Source organism: Microtus oregoni, unplaced genomic scaffold (genome assembly GCF_018167655.1).
Source record: "Microtus oregoni isolate MIOR12 unplaced genomic scaffold, Mior012 000054F_ref0000373, whole genome shotgun sequence".
In the NCBI taxonomy this organism is placed as follows: Eukaryota; Metazoa; Chordata; class Mammalia; order Rodentia; family Cricetidae; genus Microtus; species Microtus oregoni.
Window position 1 is genome coordinate 7621250 of NW_024543830.1, and position 21623 is coordinate 7642872.

At 41.5% G+C, this 21623-nt stretch overlaps 1 protein-coding gene across 4 annotated transcripts in view; it reads left to right on the forward strand.

Moving 5' to 3' along the window:
• Positions 1-20383, forward strand: part of Gdap2 (ganglioside induced differentiation associated protein 2) — a 51628-nt gene extending 31245 nt beyond the window's left edge. The window contains exons 9-14 of one of the 4 annotated variants that reach the window (XR_005973027.1): positions 1363-1439; positions 2116-2192; positions 5042-5181; positions 7156-7210; positions 12972-13078; positions 20120-20151. Coding sequence is in view for 3 of the 4 variants with exons in the window: in XM_041638236.1 (XP_041494170.1) it covers positions 1363-1439; positions 2116-2192; positions 5042-5181; positions 7156-7210; positions 12935-13078; positions 20120-20167 (541 nt within the window). In the remaining variant the exon portion in view is untranslated. Of the gene's footprint in view, positions 1-1362; positions 1440-2115; positions 2193-5041; positions 5211-7155; positions 7211-12934; positions 13079-20119 lie in introns of those variants that run through there. The other 3 variants (XM_041638236.1, XM_041638237.1, XM_041638239.1) reach the window with 3 other exon arrangements.
• The last annotated feature ends 1240 nt before the right edge of the window (positions 20384-21623 follow it).

Consider the following 21623-nt stretch of genomic DNA (forward strand, 5'->3'; position numbering starts at 1 on the left):
TTGTTTTTATTATAATAATACACAAAAAACAGAGGGAAGTGTTGAGTGGGAATATCTGTGGGAATATAAACGATTCTTCAAGTAGCTGGATGGAAAGCACATCTGGTGGGCAAGGAGGTGGAGTGATAGCTTCTGCTATGGAGGAAGGCACAGTGTGGAGTTACTGCACTGGAATGTACCTATGGTCTGCACAAGTCAGAACACACCAAGATCATAGCAGTGACTGGAATCTTTTACAAATCACGAATGTAAACTATAAACTACAAAAATCCACATATTTAAATGTTGCCTGTTATAATCTATCCCTGGAATGATCTCAAATTATTAACCACTGTCCAAACTTAACAAGATGGGCATTTATACAGTTCTAGAGTTTACACCATGAACTAGAAATAATTTTAGGCGGATTTAAAAACTTTAAAAATTAAAATTCATAGACGTTATAGATATCTTCTATACCTAAAAATACTTTTTTTTGAAATTTATGTGTGTATCTATGTGTATGTATATGTATGTGCAAGTCCCTCCAAAGACCAGAAGATGGCATCAGATCCCTAGAGTTCCAGGCAGTTGTGAGTCGTATGGTAAATTAGCTATTAAGATTAACTTGAACAGGGTGTGGTGGCACACACATTTCATCCTAGCACCCAGGAGGCAGAAGTAGACAGATCTCTACTTAGTGAGTTCCAGTCAGTGGAGGCTACTTAATAGAGTGAGGCCATCTCAAGAAAAAACAAAAATAAAAACCTGAAATATTAACTTGATCATTAAAATCATTTGTAACCTCCTTTTCGCCAAAGCCAAATTAGTCCATGTGTCGTAGTAAGTAGGGGTTCTATCCAAGCTTCATTAACCAGTCATAAATGTCTGATAAAGCTTCTTGCCTTGCTTGTTGTCCTGTATAACATGTGCAGCATTTAATGTCCTTCTGCTGTGCTTTGACTTCGTGAGGGCAGTGATCCTGCTGTCTGTTTGCTGTAATAGTCTCAAGCACTCATCATAGCTTCGTTAATTAGTGGTTATCCGCTTTGGAGATCTAACACTGAGGCTTTTCCTGATAACATCTTTCTAGTAAGGAAAAATAAGAGTATTCTTTAATTATTTGAATATTTGACATCTTTGACACTTACTTGTGTACTCATGATTTACCATAAGAATTTTTTTTACTGATTGGTGTATGCACATTTTCTCACTAACATGCATTTAACAATAACTCAAGAACCTCCACAGTATAATAGCCTCTAACTCTGTTTTAATGAAGCCTCAGTTCTTTATGGTCAGCAAAATATGTTGAAAGGGGTTCCATTTGCAAAAGTAACGTGCCAACGTTTGCTGTAACGATTGTACCTTTTATTTGTCTAGTTATAACCGCTGGTTATGCCAAGCAAGATCTGAGGACCTCTCCGATATTGCTTCTCTGAAGGCCTTGTACCAAACAGGTGAGGTTAATGATCTTATTCTTGCTAATTGAGGGGTCTGACTCATTGTGCTGGAAAGACTCAGTTTCTCTCTGAACACAGTGTATTGTGCTGATGTCAATAGGTTTTGCACATCTAAGATCATCTAAGGATCTTAGACTTATTGTTAACCTGTAATGTTTTCTCGGGGTCTCACATTGCCTGCTCGCCTTTTTCTGGGATGCTTTTTCTGTTAGAATTTTTCTGCTTCTAAAGAGTCCTAAGCATTTTTCAATACAACTCATAGCCTTCTCCAGACCCCAGTTCCTCTGCTGTGTTTTGTTCTAGGCATTATCTGTTAATTTTCAATTGAGAGCTTCTAGCATTTCTTGGGTCACTAGTACTATTAAATGTTGTGAAGAGCTTAAACAAAATGGTTGTTTAAAAAAAAAACATAGGTTTTGGTAATTTAAAATATTTAAACAATCTTAAAGTCAGAACTGTGGTCAAAATCTCATAAAGCTTTAAAATCAAGAAAGAGAAGTATTTCCCTAACACTAAAAGAAATCTAATGATATAATCTTAGAAGCTTGTGCATCCCATTTCTTACTTTTGTATGTGTAGAATTCTTTTATGCAGTCAAAGACATGTTATATGACAGGGCAAACGCTGGTATTGCACTAAGGTTTCTGGGTCCTGACTGCACCTCCTCTCTTAGGTGTGGATAACTGTGGACGCACAGTGATGGTGGTAGTTGGAAGAAACATTCCTGTGACGCTGATAGATATGGACAAGGTAAGCCATGGCGGCTTCTTCTGCAAGTCAGGTAGACGGTGCAGGGAGAAGGTTCTCAGGCATGGATGAGATGAATTGTAGATCTGGGGTGGAAAAGCATCCCCCGAGACTTAGTGTGCATCATTTCTGGTAAGGTAGGGGTTGCTTGTCCTCTGTAGGGAAAACAGATACCACAAAGCTCTGATTACTCCAGAAATGCAGCTATTTTGTTTGGATATCGTGTAATTGGTAAGCTTTTGGTTAGAAGCATCCTGCGTTGTAAGCATACAATCAGACTTCAACTTCTTTGAAAAAGAAAAAAAAAGAAAAATTAACATTTGAGTATCTACTTAGAAAGAAAAAATCAGAGGTGTGCTTTGTATAAGATAGCAAGGTAGTGTAATTCTATCATCCCTTCATGTGGGGGTGGAAAACAGAAGTAGATGATCCTAAAGGGAAAAAAAATAGTTGAAAGTGTTAAAGAAAAGGAAGTAAAATTTTAAAAAAGCAATTCAAAATGTGATTTTTTTTCATTCTGACAATTAGTGAGAACTTGTAAAGAGCTATTGTCACTAGAGATGAATGAAAGTATAAAAGCTGTGTTCATTGACCCAGTGACTGTTCCTGAGATGTACTAAGAACACACTCACTTGGGACAAGTGGTTATGAATCCTGTGACTGCTGAAGGCGGAGAACTCACTGGAGGACAGTCGAACTGTGAGCTGAATAGAGCTCTTCAGTCAGCAGGCAGCACTAACTGAACTCAGTGCACTGTTACAAAAGAAAAGGGGCATGAATTGGGAGGCCGGCCATGTTGGGGTACCCAGAATGGGGAGAGAGGAGATAAGATACACTGTTTACATGAATGAAATTACCAAAGAATAGATAAGATATTCTATTAAAACATTTATATACACATTTCCCCAAAGCATCAATTCCATTAGAAAATAATGATGAAAAACAAGTTATAGTTGAGCCAAATGTCTTAACACAGAAAGCATAGCATATATAAAAAGGAGAAATCCATATAATTTTAAGGTGAAACATAGCTATTTAGAAGCTGATCAGAATGTCTAAGCTCTCAGACTTTTGTCAGCAGTATTGGGGTGAATATGTGAAAGCAGTGAGCCAGTCCTACAGGGTCCCCCACAGAAAAATGTTGTAACTTAGATGTCCAATAGCTGATGATGGTGTATGCACAGATGGAGACTATGATCCTGAGAGGCCGGGGATTCGGCTCAGAGTACAGTGCTTGTCTAGTGTCCACAGGGCCCTGGGTTCCATCTCTAGCGTGGGGGGGCGGGAGAGGGAGAGGCTGAGGTGAGTGCAGTAGAGAGGAGACGTGTGTCCATAGAAGACTCTAATAGGAAGTGTTTCAAAATGGATTTGTTTGGAGCTGCAGAGATGGCTCAGGAATGGGTATGACTCTTTATAGACCTTGATTTGCAGCACCCTTGTTGGGTGGCCCACAATTGCCTACAACTCCAGCTTCAGGGACTCTAATGCCTCTGTTCTGTGCATCCTTGTGCATGTGGTGTGCACTCACAGATACACACACGTGCAGTTTCAAATAAAATAGATGTATTATTTTCACTTTATTTCCTTTTGAGGAGAATTTGTCCCCCACAACCTTCTCTTTTTGGCTACTCGTATACAGCAGCAGAATAATTTAAAGATAGAGAATTTAAAGCCAAAAAGAGTCGCCTAATTTACCCAAGTGTGAGGACAAAGCGGCAGTCCAATGAGAGGAAAAGTAGGGTGATCAGGGGTGGGTCCGTTCACAGAGAGGGAAAGACTCCGTACCTGGTAAGAATTACATCCTAAGTTTCTATTTGCTGCCATTGGTGTTCTTAACAGTCAGTGTGTCCTTCACTCTTACCTTCAGTGGTAAGATTTATTCCAATAAGAATATAATCCTTAATTTGATTTTGGTGTGTGCTCACATAGCATTCCTGACACTATGATATGTCATTTCATAGTAAAAAATAAGACTTATTATGAGGTTCAAACCAGGTAATATTTGCCAAGCAGCTGTGTTCATAATGCCCTCCTCTGCCTGCTGTGCCTGCAGTGCCTGCAGTTGGGTCCTAATCCACATTAATGCCAAGGACTCCCCTGAGGAGGAACTGGAAAACAGCCTGGTCGGTAATCCTTTTGGTTGATGTAGCTTAGCTTCCTCTTTGCAGTTGTTTACAGCCAAACCTCTGGGTCACTTCAGCCCTACTTGGGTTATATTTCTCATCTTGTTTTTAGTGTCTCTCTTAGATTTCTTAAAATAGAATACATCCCTTGCCAAACAGGTTCATATTAGATCATCCTCTTGAGTTCTAGAAGTGTTGCTCAATGTGTTTTGCCATCCACCCACAAACCCCTCCACTTTCCTCATTCAGATAAGCATGAAAGTTGCTAAGCAAATGGGTTTCTACGGGGGCATGGAGGGAGATACTCCATATACCATGTGCTCTACTCCTTGTCTGTGTCTGGTCGCCGTTGATGGGATGCAAAGAGAAACATCAAGAATTATGGATTCTATTAAAATCATAAGAAGTATTAAATCTTCGTTGTAAATGTTTTGACATCATTGTTGTAGAAACCTGATAGTTGAGCCAAGAGCTCTTCCTGGTATTGAAGAGTCATTCCAAAGGCCAGGGGTTAATTATCCTCTTCCCTCATGGAGAAGGTCTGTGCTACAGCCTTTGAGAACAACCAGTAAATGCTGGATGACTCACTTTCTAAGAGAAGTGGTCCTCACCAATCTGTTCTTTCCATCTGCAATTACAGGTGTAGATAATCTTAGGGGAGGGGTTTCCGCTCTCTCAGCCTCTGTGAAGTGAACCACTGTGGAAATGGTCTTTATCCCTCTCTTCTAGGCTCTCTTATATTTTATCCATGTAATGGACCACATCGCTGTGAAGGAATATGTGCTGGTCTATTTTCACACACTGACCACTGAATACAATCACCTGGACTCCGACTTCCTGAAGAAACTCTACGATGTCGTTGATGTCAAGTTAGTTATTTTTGGAAATTGTGAAGGGGGTATTGCTTCTTTATTTTTAACACTAAGCAATAGCAAACATTTGTAAAGATTTTTGAAAGGCTATTTCACAGGACAAATTTTTATCATGTACATTAGATACTTAAATGATGGGAGACCCTCCTTTTGCAGGAAACTGAACTCGTTTGTAATCTTCCCACTTTTGACCGCTTTGGAAGAGGCTTGGTGCCATCCCTAGTCTTTGTGCATAAAGTAATGAAGTGCAGCCTTGGTTGCTCTCGCCATAGCATAATGTACACCAGAGTAGACCCGTAGCATTATTTAATTGATCTAGTAGCCCGAGAATCCGTTGGGAGAGATAGTGGTAGCAGGTTCAGAGGAATTTGTCTTTGTGATTATAAATACCTGAAACTGAACATAAACGAGCAGGCAGAGGTTTTCATCGGAACGAGAAGAGGTTGAGCACAGGGAAAGAACTTGGGGGTTTAGGCTGTCTACTGAAAGAAAGGAGCAAGCATTTATGGGGTTCTTGGGGATTTGGAGTTGGTTAGTCATGAAAACAGACTTTTATTTGGACATTTCTTCCTTGTGGTTTAAGTGGATCCCCCACCCCCATGTAAGGTAAGATCAGTGACCAGTTTGTCTCTGAAGAAAACTTTACCCTGTACCTGGTGAGGTTTTCCATATGACAAGGTGTTGAGGGACAAACACATTCCATACATTAATACAGGGAGGAGAGAAACTGGGTGTGACAGGCTTTATGGATCAAGGGCATAGGAGCCTGTGTCTTTACTGCTGAGTATCCTGTTATCTTTCAATGTTTTCTACATCTGGAAGATGGAGAATAATAAGAAATGGCATTTGTTGGCCAAGATGTCAAAATTTTATATACAAAAATTAGATTTACTAGATTACTGACTTGGAAAATTATTTTCATTAAATTATGTTCCCTTACTGTAATAATGGAAATTCTAATGACCACCCCAATGCAAGACTAAATTTTTTCCTCCGTGATTTATTTCCTAAATAATAATAATAATAAGGCATTCTACTCTCTTGGTACCTATTTTATTTGTAGCATCACAATGCTTTTATCGGTTAGGTTGAAAAACCATTTTACAGTAAGGGAGCAAAGAGGATAAGTTACCATAAATTTCCATTGTCTTCCACCATCCATTAAACCTCAACTTAATAGGAACACTAATGCTTGCATTACCTAACAGACTCCCATTTGTGCTTTGAAGTGTTTTGTAATGAAGCTACACTTCACTCCGTACCTACTTCTGCCACTAACTAGCCCTTCAAATGACACAACCCTCAGCTAAAATAGTGCTCCTGCTATTTCCCTGAAGTCCTTTACAGTTAACCTCATATGTCTTGGTGGTGATTATTAAATTACTGAAAAACAAAATTTTAAGATGTACCTCAGCAAGCTTCAACAAGTATCTGGCTGAGGCCCAGGTTGGGTTCTAGGCATTGTCTCTTGGTCATCGGGTCACGGAGTATTGAGGTAGAGCCAATGCTGGTACTCTCCTCAGAGCTGTTGAGAAGATTAAGTACAAAGCCTTCAGAGAATTTGAGTCATGCAGTAACTTGTAACCTGAGTGTAACTTTTAGTTCCTAATGTTTGCTACAACATTAGTAATTTCAGAGTAACTTAATTTCATATATTTGAGCTCAGAGCCTCTCTCATGCTATAGAGAAGAATGTGCAGTGATGTTTTAAAAGTATGAATTGACTTTATCCTTCCTTAAGGTAGCTCTGTCACAGTGAGGGGGAGCATTTGGTGCTTCCTTTAAGATAGGCAGTTTAAATAATGAAATATTCTCTTAATTACCCCAAATTCAAGATATTAACTCCTGCCGCTTTTTGGTAGTTTCCTCTGTATTAATATATTTATTTATTTACTCAGGTAAAATGTTGACTGACTATCTAATGAGTACTTCTCGGTGTGACTTATGATAGCTGTTTATCTGTTTTGATTAGATACAAGAGGAATTTGAAGGCTGTTTATTTTGTTCATCCAACATTCCGTTCAAAGGTACAGTATTAATGTTTTTACTAAATCCTGGATTTAAGTGCACCGTATGTTCCGGATGCTGTAACTGCTGATTTATTTGCTGTTTTCATTGGCTAAGATGACTGTGTTCCTGATGTTTGGTTGTATCTGACTTGGGTACCCTTCTGAACAATGTTATTACCAAAAATGAGTGGTTAGAGAATATTCCAAGCCTCTTTAGAGAAATTAGCATCTTTTCTCCCTCCCTCCCCTCCTTCCTTCCTTTTCTCAAATTCATGGCACACCACACCCAGGTTAAATTACTACCTCTTCAATGTATTGTGGCTTCTTCCCATTAGAACTGGAATTTTTAGTGCAACCCATGTTCTGTGTTCACTTCCGTTTTTCATACATCTTAGATTACTCTAATCCGGTTTTGCCATCTGAAGCAATTTATAACCAACCACAAATCACCTGTCATTTAATACAGCACACTCTTCAGTCTTCATGTTACCTGCTTGCCCTGCAGGTCATCTTTTCTTTGAAACACTGTCTTGGCTTACTGCAAGCTAACTTTGCCTGGTTTCTTTCCTGCTTGTAACTGCCCCTCCTCTGTTTCCTTTCTAATCCTCAGTATTCCCAAGACCTCTGTCCTCACCTTCCATTCAGTACCGTATTCAGTCTTGTATGTGCCAGCCCTTCAAAACACAGGCGGTGCTTCGTTCTGTGTTTGGGAAAGTAGTAAGCCAAAAGTTTGGAAGCAGGATTTCATGGGAGGAAAGGGGGGGGGGGGGGGCTAATTTGCCATCTCTGCTAAGCGGTGTCTCCCGTTAACATTATGGGAATAATGCCTACCTCACGGTGTACTCAGAAGAATGACACGAGTTGGCCCTTCCAAAGTCCCTTAAAGAACCCTTACCGTGGACACTCACAAATGGTAGCTAGCGTTGTCATCATCTTGGGATTGTTTCATGGGGAATCAGTCCAGATGTGGGGCTGCCCAGGCTGCAGCCAGATGCCCTTGTGCTACCTTGCTGTGATTTGGGGGAATGGGAAATGAGAGAGTAAGGTCCATATGTAATAAACTCTCATAGAAATTCTAGAAAATCAAAGCCATAAATTGAATGTTTCTGAATAGGAGATAAAATTAATAAATTATCATATCATAACCATTTTGACTTCATATACATGTGAACTGTATCTTCTTGGCTTTTGTTCATGACCCTGTATTCCTGGCTTTGCATTTTTGAAGAATTAGATAGAAAACAAATCTCCAGCATTCACAAAAACACCTGAATTATTCCTTCCAACAGTTGTTCATTTTCTCTAGTTTTTTATTGTAGTAGATACTAAATAATAAGAGCAATCCTTAATATATATTTTTAGCTTATACTCTAAACAATTAAAAATTTGAAGCTGAGGCATATAAAACTAAAATGGGTGGAGAAAAAAAGGCAAAATCGGTATTCTTGGGTCTTCCCAAACAGGACCTTTTTACTGAATTTCCACTTCTACCTGCTTTGAATAATTTTTTCCTGCCAGCACTTATGAACTGTAAAAGGAAGATATGATGAGAGAAACTGGCAGGCTTGGTTTCTCTTCTGCAGATGGGATGCTTATGATCGGCCTGTGCTTCTCCAGGGCTGCCTGTCCCCCAACCCTTTCCCATCAGCACCCCACCATGTCAGTACAGCATAGCCTACTTAAGAGTCCTGCCAAAGAATTGGATAGCAACAAGACCTTAAAATGTCATGCAAATGTAACTTCGCTTTGTAGATGGAGTAGCCGAGGCCCAGAAAGAAGTGCAATTTAAGGAGTCCTGTACTTTCGCTGATAGTGTTAGAGTAAGCTCCAGGCTCCATTTGTTAATTCTGTGAGCAAACGCTGAGTTCCTCCTAGATAAATGCTGAGCACCAGACTATGACTATGAGTCTTCATTACAGAACGTTCAGACTAGAGCCTCAGCTGAAATCTCCAGAATGTTCGCTGTTCTATGGTAGCATGGAGGAACACTTAGAAGGAATGTCCTTTTGCAGCTTTGGTTGAAAGTGCACCAAGGAAGTCTTCAAATAGGACAACAGTCAGTTAAGATTTGAGGATAAAGCTGTCAGGACTGAAGCAAGACACGTAAAAAGATTTAAGGTAGAAGACTGTGGCTAAGAAAACCTCCAGCGAAGTGCGCAGTACACACTAGACAACTGGTGTGGAGTTTGTTCCCGCACAATCTCTCCACAGCCACTGCTAGTTCACCAGCGATGTCTGCTTTCTCATCATGTCAAGCTTTTTCGAGGAAACTTTTTCCTCATCTAGTTTGTAGATGTTCACTTCAAGAAGGGGTTGCGATAGCAGGAAAGGGTGTGCAATAGCACGTGTTCACACAGGAAAGGGTGTGCAATAGCACGTGTTCACACAGGAAAGGGTGTGCAATAGCACGTGTTCACACAGGAAAGGGTGTGCAATAGCACGTGTTAACACAGGAAAGGGTGTGCAATAGCACGTGTTCACACAAGAAAGGGTGTGCAATAGCACGTGTTCACACAGGAAAGGGTGTGCAATAGCACGTGTTCACACAAGAAAGGGTGTGCAATAGCACGTGTTCACAAAGGAAAGGGTGTGCAGTAGCACATGTTCACACAAGAAAGGGTGTACAATAGCACGTGTTAACACAAGAAAGGGTGTGCAATAGCACGTGTTCACACAGGAAAGGGTGTGCAATAGCACGTGTTAACACAAGAAAGGGTGTGCAATAGCACGTGTTAACACAAGAAAGGGTGTGCAATAGCACGTGTTGACACAGGAAAGGGTGTGCAATAGCACGTGTTCACACAGGAAAGGGTGTGCAATAGCACGTGTTCACACAGGAAAGGGTGTGCAATAGCACGTGTTCACACAAGAAAGGGTGTGCAATAGCATGTGTTAACACAGGAAAGGGTGTGCGATAGCACGTGTTCACACAGGAAAGGGTGTGCGATAGCACATGTTCACACAGGAAAGGGTGTGCAATAGCACGTGTTAACACAGGAAAGGGTGTGCAATAGCACGTGTTCACACAGGAAAGGGTGTTCAATAGCACGTGTTCACACAAGAAAGGGTGTGCAATAGCACGTGTTGACACAGGAAAGGGTGTGCAATAGCACGTGTTCACACAGGAAAGGGTGTGCAATAGCACGTGTTCACACAGGAAAGGGTGTGCAATAGCACGTGTTCACACAGGAAAGCGTGTGCAATAGCACGTGTTCACACAGGAAAGGGTGTGCAGTAGCACGTGTTCACACAGGAAAGGGTGTGCAATAGCACGTGTTAACACAGGAAAGGGTGTGCAATAGGACATGTCCACACAAATTGATTTTGAGAAGCAGTTCCTTCACTGGTTAACTCATTTGATTCTGATTTTGCCTAATGTCTCCTCTACTCCATATCAATCCTCTTAATAAACTTGAAAAATGGGAGGAAAGGAAATTCAGATAATAATAGGGAGTTTGAGGCTGTGTAAGCCAGCAGTAATGTAGCTTACCTCAATAATGACCCAGGACTCGGCGGCCATCATAAAATAGGCCCAGATATTCATTCTTCCTTAGCAAGTGCTTGGAACCCAGCTCTGTAGATACCTTCACAATTTTATACTGCCATTCTAGATTGTCTTCTAAAAACCAGAGAGATTGCAGAAATGAATGTAACTGAAATACTAGAGGGGAGGAGAAGAATCCACAAAGGGGATAGCCTAGAGCAGTAGGCAAGAAATGAAAGGTGATACCTGTATCAATTTGCGAAATTTGAATAGACTTCACATAGTGATGACTTAGTCCAATGTTGTCTATTATGGATTTTATTTTACAAGTAAGTTTGAAGGAATTATGTCATATTTGTTATGGTAAAACACTGCAGGTCCCCGAGTGGCGGCAGTGGGCAGTGGGCTACAAGACCACGGTGGGCCAGGAAGGCAGCCAGTCCCATGCAGAGCCATGCAGTGGTGAGACACAGAGACCTATTAGGCATGCCATGCATAGAAAGTGGATATTTATTTAGTGGTATATGGAGGGGAAAGGGGAGAATGAAAAAGAGCAGAGAGGGGGAAAGAAGTGAGGAGAAGGGAGAGAGGCAGAGGCTGCCTCTTTAGGAGAGAGAGAGAAGGAAAGGAAGGAGCTCAGGCTGGAAGTAAAGTGGAAGAAAGATCCAGGACAGGGCAAGGAGTAGGCTGGGCCTATCTCTAAAGGAACAGGACATACAATTACAATATTAGGGAAGAAAGTATGTAATATTAGTAGCTTGGAATATGTCAGAGGTTTGGAAGAGCCTCTGAAGAATGTGGCAGCATACCAAACAGAAATTAATAAAAAAAAGCAAGGCACCCAAAGTGACATGCCAGCTCCCCTAAGTGACTGTGGTCAATCCTGGGTTCTAACTACTGTTTTGGAATATAGTAGGCATTCCACTGAAAGATTGTGTGCATTGTTTTCCATCTTTTGTAAATAGGAAGAACAACATCATTACACCCACCTCATTAAACTGTTGTGTAACCTGCTGATAAAAATCAGATAGATAAATAACATAACTTGTATTATCTTTTATCTACTGTATGTCTCAATATCAGACAGAAATAGCACTTGCTACCAGGAATTTTCTGGTTTTTTTCAAACTAACAAACTCTTTCACTTATATTTTGTAAAGCGACTTAAAGGTGAGATTCACCTTTTTTCTAGCTTTAAAAACAATCAAAGCATAGTTATAATAAAAAGGGCGAGTTTCATTTTCATGCACATATACAACACACCTAGATCATATTCAGTCCCATTACTTTTTCTTAGACTTCCTCTCCCATTGCAGTCTCTCGTCTTCCCAAATAGCCACTTCCTACCTTAATGTTTTTTTCCCTTTTATATATGGATTCTACATATGAGAGAAAATACGTTATGTTTGTAGGCTGGCTTATTTTCCTTAACATCATAATCTCCATTTCCATCCATTTTTCTGAAAATGGCATAATCTCATTCTTTATGGCTGAAGAAAAGTCCCTTGTATATGTTCGTGTACACACACATACATTGCTTTGATTAGCTGCAACAGAGACCATATGGCAGTTACCAAGTGAAAATATCTTTGGAAACAGCCAAACAAAAAAAAATTGCAGTCTATTAACCTACTATACCAAATAATGGAGAGCCTTTGTTCAGACAATATATTTTAATCATATTCTTTCCGCTTCCCCACCTCCTCCCAGATCCTCGCTACCTGTTCAACCTTGTGCTCCTTTCTTTCTCCCTTCCTCTCCAACATCAAAAACCAAACCAAACAGGAATCAAACAAAAAACAAAACAAGAAGTACACAAAAAGCCATGGAGTCCATTTTGTGTTAGTCAACCACTCCTGGCATGGGCCCTGCCCTGGGGTGTTGACGTACCCAGTGACCTCCATTTTCCCTTTCCCAGCAGGTATGAATTGCACATAACTTCAGTCGAGAGACGGCACTTATGTTGTGTGTCTCCTCATACTGTGCATACAAAGTGTCTCTACACTGAGACCAGAGCTCTGCGAGACAGCCTCCTTATTGTAGTCCCGATGTCATTGTTCTTTCATTTTATAAGTGTTCCTCGTAATCCGTGACATTATTGTGCAACTCACTAATGAACTGCAAACTGTACTTTAAAAAACTGTTATTGTTCAATTTCAAATATTTTCAAATTGCACACTTTAGTATAAAATTTCAAAAGTGTATCTATTCTTAATGGTGGCTACTGGCTTAAATTATTTTTCTCTCCTATTAATCAGGTCTCAACATGGTTTTTCACCACCTTTTCTGTCTCAGGATTGAAGGACAAAATACATCACATAGACAGCCTGCACCAGCTCTTTTCTGCCATATCACCAGAGCAGATAGACTTCCCTCCTTTTGTCCTTGAATACGATGCCAGGGTAAGTGCCTGTTCTCCTGGCCTGTTTGCTGTGTGAATGTGTTACAGAGCAGCGGGTGTGAGCGTCTGAGTGTTATATGCTACCTGCATTGTAAGGAGGCTGCCTCACAGAGCTTTTGCCTCATCATATACAGATACACTCCTGTGTGTGCAGTGTGCTGAGACACAACATAGGCTGCAGAGCAGCAGCTGGGAGCATGTGAGTGTGTGAACTGCTGCAGGTGTAAACATGTGAGTAGTGTGTGAACTGCTGCAGGTGTAAGCATGTGAGTGTGTGAACTGCAGGTGTAAGCATGTGAGTGTGTGAACTGCAGGTGTAAGCATGGGAATGTGTGAACTGCTGCAGGTGTAAGCATGTGAGTGTGTGAACTGCTGCAGGTGTAAGCATGGGAGTGTGTGAACTGCTGCAGGTGTAAGCATGTGAGTGTGTGAACTGCTGCAGTTGTAAACATGTGAGTAGTGTGTGAACTGCTGCAGGTGTAAGCATGTGAGTGTGTGAACTGCAGGTGTAAGCATGTGAGTGTGTGAACTGCAGGTGTAAGCATGGGAATGTGTGAACTGCTGCAGGTGTAAACATATGAGTGTGTGAACTGCTGCAGGTGTAAGCATGGGAGTGTGTGAACTGCTGCAGGTGTAAGCATGTGAGTGTGTGAACTGCAGGTGTAAGCATGGGAGTGTGTGAACTGCAGGTGTAAGCATGGGAGTGTGTGAACTGCAGGTGTAAGCATGGGAGTGTGTGAACTGCTGCAGGTGTAAGCATGTGAGTGTGTGAACTGCTGCAGGTGTAAGCATGGGAGTGTGTGAGCTGCGGGTGTAAGCATGGGAGTGTGAACTACAGGTGTAAGCATGGGAGTGTGTGAACTGCAGGTGTAAGCATGGGAGTGTGTGAACTGCTGCAGGTGTAAGCATGGGAGTGTGTGAACTGCAGGTGTAAGCATGTGAGTGTGTGAACTGCTGCAGGTGTAAGCATGGGAGTGTGTGAACTGCTGCAGGTGTAAGCATGTGAGTGTGTGAACTGCTGCAGGTGTAAGCATGGGAGTGTGTGAGCTGCGGGTGTAAGCATGGGAGTGTGAACTACAGGTGTAAGCATGGGAGTGTGTGAACTACAGGTGTAAGCATGGGAGTGTGTGAACTGCTGCAGGTGTAAGCATGGGAGTGTGTGAACTGCAGGTGTAAGCATGGGAGTGTGTGAACTGCAGGTGTAAGCATGGGAGTGTGTGAACTGCTGCAGGTGTAAGCATGGGAGTGTGTGAACTGCAGGTGTAAGCATGTGAGTGTGTGAACTGCTGCAGGTGTAAGCATGGGAGTGTGTGAACTGCTGCAGGTGTAAGCATGTGAGTGTGTGAACTGCTGCAGGTGTAAGCATGGGAGTGTGTGAGCTGCGGGTGTAAGCATGGGAGTGTGAACTACAGGTGTAAGCATGGGAGTGTGTGAACTACAGGTGTAAGCATGGGAGTGTGTGAACTGCAGGTGTAAGCATGGGAGTGTGTGAACTGCTGCAGGTGTAAGCATGGGAGTGTGTGAACCGCAGGTGTAATCATGGGAGTGTGTGAACCGCAGGTGTAAGCATGGGAGTGTGTGAACTGCTGCAGGTGTAAGCATGTGAGTGTGTGAACTGCTGCAGGTGTAAGCATGGGAGTGTGTGAACTGCAGGTGTAAGCATGGGAGTGTGAACTACAGGTGTAAGCATGGGAGTGTGTGAACCGCAGGTGTAAGCATGGGAGTGTGTGAACCGCAGGTGTAAGCATGGGAGTGTGTGAACCACAGGTGTAAGCATGGGAGTGTGTGAACTGCTGCAGGTGTAAGCATGGGAGTGTGTGAACTGCAGGTGTAAGCATGGGAGTGTGTGAACCACAGGTGTAAGCATGGGAGTGTGTGAACCGCAGGTGTAAGCATGGGAGTGTGTGAACTGCTGCAGGTGTAAGCATGTGAGTGTGTGAACTGCTGCAGGTGTAAGCATGTGAGTGTGTGAACTGCTGCAGGTGTAAGCATGGGAGTATGTGAACTGCTGCAGGTGTAAGCATGGGAGTGTGTGAACTGCAGGTGTAAGCATGGGAGTGTGTGAACCGCAGGTGTAAGCATGGGAGTGTGTGAACCGCAGGTGTAAGCATGGGAGTGTGTGAACTGCTGCAGTGCAGCAGCTGTGAGCTTTGGAATAATAATTTAGTATTTTTCACACAACGCCTTAGGAAAAGTTCTTATCCCAAGAGGGTTTCTCAGCCATGAATTTAAAGCTGGTATTTGGTTGTGTAGATAGTTTCTGTCACTTTTCTTAAGACTGAGGCTTTTAGCTCTATGAACAGCCAGATTGGATTGGTGTCTACTTGCACCATAGACATTGTCAGGCAGCCTTTCTCAGTAGCCTCTGCCCTGTTACAAGTTGTATTTCCTGAAGGTTACAGTAGTGGTTTTAATGCATCTACCATGTTAGTGATGTTATTTATAGGTGCATTCATAGATCTGTTGCTGAATCACGACTCTCCTAAACTTCACTAAAGTTCTTTTCTATTGCGTATATCACAGCATCACCTTTATAATCTTTTTTGAGAACTTTGCCAAAAGTCAATCAAGCACCTTATGTAACTGTTGCTGATTATATATTTCTATGCATGAGCCAGAGGACGTATTGGAAAGTAATACTGAGTTTGAAGTATTCTCCCCTGATTGTTGTACAATATGTTATATACCTTCAAACGAAAGTCATGCAGGACATCTCTAAGAGTTCTCCAGTTTCAGTGATGGCTTCTGTTCCCCTTATGTGGAGAGCAAAACATTTTTTTATTTGTTTTTATTGATTTTTATTGATCTCTACATTTTTCTCTGCTCCCCTTCGTGCCTCTCCCCTCTGCTTTAACCCTCCCCCAAGGTCCCCATGCTCCCAATTTACTCAGGAGATCTTGTCTTTTTCTAATTTCTACTTCTCATGTAGATTAGATCTATGTAAGTCTCTCTTAGTGTCCTCATTGTTGTCTAAGTTCTCTGGGATTGTGGTTTGTAGGCTGGTTTTCTTTGCTTTATGTTTAAAAACCGCCTATGAGTGAGTACATGTGATGATTGTCTTTCTGTGTCTGGGTTACCTCACTCAAAACAATGTTTTCTAGCTCCATCCATTTGCCGGCAAAATTCAAGATGTCATTATTTTTTCTGCTGTGTAGTACTCCATTGTGTAAATGTACCACATTTTCCTCATCCATTCTTTGGTCAAGGGGCATTTAGGTTGTTTCCAGGTTCTGGCTATGACAAACAAAGCTGCTATGAACATAGTTGAGCACTTGTCCTTGTGGCATGATTGAACATCCTTTGGATATATACCCAAAAGTGGTATTGCTGGGTCTTGAGGAAGGTTGTTTCCTAATTTTCTGAGAAATCGCGCCACTGACATCTAGAGGGGCTGTACCAGCTTGCATTCCCACCAGCAATGCAGAAGTGTTCCCTTTACCCCACAACCTCTCCAGCATAAGTTGTCATCAGTGTTTTTGATCTTGGCCATTCTTACAGGTGTAAGATGGGATCTCAGAGTTGTTTTGATTTGCATTTCTCTGATGATTAAAAATGTTAAACATTTCCTTAAGTGTCTTTCAGCCATTTTAGATTCCTCTGTTGAGAATTCTTTGTTTGGGTCTGTACTCAATTTTTATTGGATTATGTGTTCTTTGGTGACCAATTTCTTAAGTTCTTTGTATGTTTTGGAGATCAGACCTCTGTCTGATGTAGGGTTAGTGAAGATCTTTTCCCATCTGTAGGCTGTTGTTTTGTCTTGTTGGCTGTGTCCTTTGCTTTACAGAAGCTTTTCAATTTCAGGAGATTTCATTTATTAATTGTTTCTCTCAGTGTTTGTGAAGCAAAACATTTACTGTGTTCTAGTAGCTAATAAAATTTCACATTTGGCTGTTGCACAGAAAGGATTTGTAATGGGAGCAGCTGAATCATAGAACAAAGATTATTCAATATATGGGATGGGGAAAAACTACATCAGTTTGTATTTACATGAAAATTGCTGAAGTAAAAGCTGACTATTGTTTGCCTTGAACTCTACTTGTCATGCTTGAATTAATAGCAGGAAATGTAAAAGGCACAAAAGAACATTTGGAGACCCAAAATTTGAATGACATTTCTAAACTACCATCTAAATGTATAATTTTTTTTCCCACAAATACAGAAAGATTATTCCACCAGACTCCAGCCTGCTTTTGTTTTGCTTGTGTGTTTTAGATTTCTGTTGTTTTGAGTATCAAAAAGGACACAATGACAGGATCAGTGTCAAAAGGAAGAATAACTTCTAAACTGACAGTTGACTCATTAAACCATCTCTCTCTCTCTACTTATGCTAGAGTTTTTTAGAATGGAGATACTATGCCATCTGTTTATGAGGACTGATGACAGGCATAAAATTCAGCGGGCTAGGGTATGAGGAGACAGTGTTCAGGGACAGGCAGGGGGCATAGCATGACATCTGCCACTGTGCCTGCAGTGCTAAAGGCCATTGGCTTTGCTGTCAGTGGGGAGTGTTCTGCCCTTACATTTCTGTGCAGAGAGACCAGTGTGGATGTGGAAGAGCACAGCATGATGAAGAGAGAAGCAAGTCTACAGGACTTTGCCTCAGCTGGGATGAGAGGAAGCCGTGCTTCTGGGCGTGGCAAGGGTTTGAAGTTAGGAGGTATTTGAGCTGTGATATTTGGAGATAAATAGCCATGGGAGATGAAGGAGAAGCAAGTACTTTTGATGGATGGTATTTTTATTGCCGCAGAGAAGCAATGCGAGGGAAAGTCTTGAGAGACTTGGGAAAGGTTCCGGTAGTGTGTTCAGTTTGCAGCACAGAGTTATGGGATGTGGACCTGAGACACCAGGAGGTGGCTGGATGCTGATTTGTAAGGAAAATTTAAATCATGACTGGAGAAAAGGAGTACAGAGTTGGCATATTCTATGTTCAGTTTGTGCCTTACACTTGATAACACATAATAGGTTCTTTATTTGGTAAAGGACTGAATTGGTGTTGATTGGTATCAGTTTCAGTGGACTTAAAAAACCATTTCAAAGATTCTGCATTTAGGAAGCCAACAGTTTCTATAAGATTAAAAGGGACCTTTGAAAAGTAGTTGAAAGGTACTTTTTATCTTGATAAAAATAATATTGCAGCAACTTCCAGAAAAGAGCAAGTCAGCATTCTTACAAATAAAATCAGAGTATGTCATTTTGACCGGGGAGAATTCTTTAAATTACTGTGATTGTTGCCAGAAATAGAGAAGCTGGCTGATGGCTCAGTGATCTCCTGAGCAGTGTGAAGTCAATGTGGGAAGCTCTGTTTCGTGGCATTACAGATCAGGCATGTCCTGTTAGTTTGTCACAAAAATCAATGCAGATATGAGAATCTTTGGAAACTAGAATAAGAGTATAGATGAGAACCCTTACAGAGGTGTTCAGAATAGATTTCTCTTTGGGCTCTGTTTCTCAAGGCATGACTTTCTGCAGAACTGCTTAGATTACAGATCATGATAGACAAGCTAAATGCAAACTTTTCTCCCAAGTTTCCAGAAATGTAGCTAATTCTGAGATTTATTTCTATTTTTTTTCTCCCATACCTGGTCAGATTTGTTTATTATCAGAAAGTCTTAGATGACCTTTTGATTTCCTGGCTATGCCACCACCAGGGTCAGTTCCTGCTCAGAGCAACTGCTCTGAAAACTGGCTGAGCTCTTGGCTCATTTTGGCTCTGATAACATGAAATTGTCCACTGAGTTCAAGACCAGGTCTACTCATTGTTCCTGTAGCTGTAAGGTAAATGCCATGGAACAGCCTACTTCCTTCCTCCTCTCTCTTCACTCCTGACTGCTGCATTACCTTATTTTTATTATTTATTTGCTCATTTGTTTATTTATGTTTTTTGTTTTTTGAGACAGCGTTTCTCTGCATAATAGTCCTAGCTGTCCTGGAACTTGCTCTGTAGACCAGGCTTATCTCTAACTAACTGAGATCTACCTGTCTCTGCCTCCCAAGTGTTAGGATTAAAGGTATGCACCACCAACACTAGGTGCCTTTTTCTTTTCTTTTTGTTTGATTGATTGATTGATTGATTTTTGATTTTCGAGACAGTATTTCTCTGTAGCTTTAGAACCTGTTCTGGAACTAGCTCTTGTAGACCAGGCTGGCCTCGAACTCACAGAGTTCTGCGCAGGTGCTGGGATTAAAGGCGTGTGCGCTCCCGCCCCCCCTGTGCCTTATTTTAATGGTAAGCATTTCCTGTTTGTGGCTTATTGAAAAACAAGTTCTTTGCCAAAGAAATATTTTTCCTGAAAGTGAGACTCTGGTCTTACAACTCATAAATCTAATCTAGGATCCTCCTACCATAAAGTTAGCTGCCTTGTTTTTAACCACGATTATCCAAAGTGGGGGCCAAAGAATTTCTCCTTACACTAGTTGGTTGCCTTCAACATTTGACATTAAGCTTCTGGCATTTAATTTTCCATCTTGACGTGGAACTAAATGGCCTGAGAATTGTAATCGTTATAAGCCTTGCCACTCGGGCGTGACTTGAAGATGCCTGCTGCCAAACAGTGACGGCTACTAAATTCTTCCGAAATCATTTGTATTGTTCCCTAACTAAATGGAGAATCAGAATGGGAGGGTAACGCCATCTAACAAGAATCCAGTGTCAAGACAAACTTTTCTTTAAATTTAAGCTCAGCTTGTTACTTAGCAGGTTCATGAGTTGAATTATATAATCTGTGTGCTCTTCATTTTCCTTGTCAGTAAAAACAAGAATGTTACCTATCTCCTGCCATCATGTGAGAACTTAAGGGGCAGTGGAAACAAGGAGTCCAGCACCTAGAATGTTCAAGGAGCGATGCTGTTATTGGAGTCCATTGTCATCCTGTAGCTTCTCCATACTTTACAGCAGCTGTGACACGTCCCAGTGAGACTGCTCAGCGCCACACACATGTTGCGCCTCTCCCAGGCGCTTTTCCGTTCAGTACACGTCCCTGTCTTGCACATCCTCTTGAATTGCCCTGTTGTTTAATGGCCTTGTCTTTTCTTCTCTCTACAGGAAAATGGGCCTTATTTTGCATCCTATCCTCCATCACCAGATTTGTGACCTGCTGCCTTTCCAGTACTTTTCGGTCACGGAATTCCATTTCACCACAACTCACCACCTAGTGAAGTGATGTTCATTTTTGCTGTACAGATCCAGAGAGCTTTTGTCCCCACCTCTCTGGTATTTTTTTATTGACTATATATTTTCTGGCACATAAACACTCTGAAACTGGTAGGCCATACTGAACTGCATACATTTTAAATTTGTATATTTGTATCAAATGGAAATGTTCATTTATAGAGCATTAATAGAAACTGGGGGTCAACTTTTGAGTGTCTTCAGTTTCCTGGACTCGGGACTCTGTTACCCAGGCCACCAACCTTGCTTCCATCATCTCTGACAGTGCACACTCTGGACTCTCCGTTACCCAGGCCACCAACATTGTTCAGTGTCTCCTCAACAGTGCACGCTTCCTTTGTGGATCTGAATTTCCCAAAATATATACAACCAATGGATGCTGAACGGATGCATTGTTTCCCTCAAACCCTGGCTTTAATACCATTTACATTTTATACAGACGAACTGATTATAATACAGAATTGTCCAGGACCAAGAACATAGAAATGTATCTGGTTGAAACTATAAAAATCTTCACAAAACACAGGACTTGCAGTAAGAGCGAGGTGTAAGTGCTTCCTGGGTCGTGTGCTTTGTTAAGATGGACACTGTTCTGGGCTCAGCAGTGTGGGGACCACAAAGACTGTATCTTCAACTCCTTCTCTAATCATGTGATTGGTCTCCTTCTCAAAGGAATGTATGTGCTGACAGCACTAGGAAGTAAAGGGCATTTCCTCAGACTCCATTCCTGACCACACTGCTGTCTTCTCAGAGTCGTAAATGATTGTGTTGGCTCAGCGTCTCTTGCGTCGCCTATATCAGTAGAGTAGAAGTATGTAATAGTACCCAAATCCAAAGATCTGATAATTCACTTTCTAGAAAACCTTTGCCACGCGGGCTCTATGTGCCATAGTTTATTTATGGGTGAAAAGTGGAATTATACAACCTACCTCATAGAGGTAACATGAAGATAGTGTTTAGAAAGAACTTGGCTGTCCCAGGATGCAGAGGATTTGAGGGAATTGGGTGTCGGGTAGGGTGTCTTCAGTAATGTTATGAGAGTAATAAGTGTAAAGGAATTCTGTAAGGCATTCCATGGGCCTTGGTACCTTTTGAGTGACTGAGCTGTATTTGGGAGTGGGGCACAAAAAAAATCCCACTTCTGACCACTTACTGCTTTGTAGGTTTTCTTCTGGCTCACCTACAGGACTGCCAATTAACGAGAGACATCTGACCCATTTTAACAGTCTCTTCCTGAATTAAGGTCAAAGCGTTATGGTTCCCATGTGGTGTCTTTATAGTCCTTTTGGTGCCCACACCCACCCACCTCTGCCTCCTTCACTGTATCCTGCACATTTGCAGTTCAGAGAGGAGAAAGTCGAACCCTTCTGATCTCCTG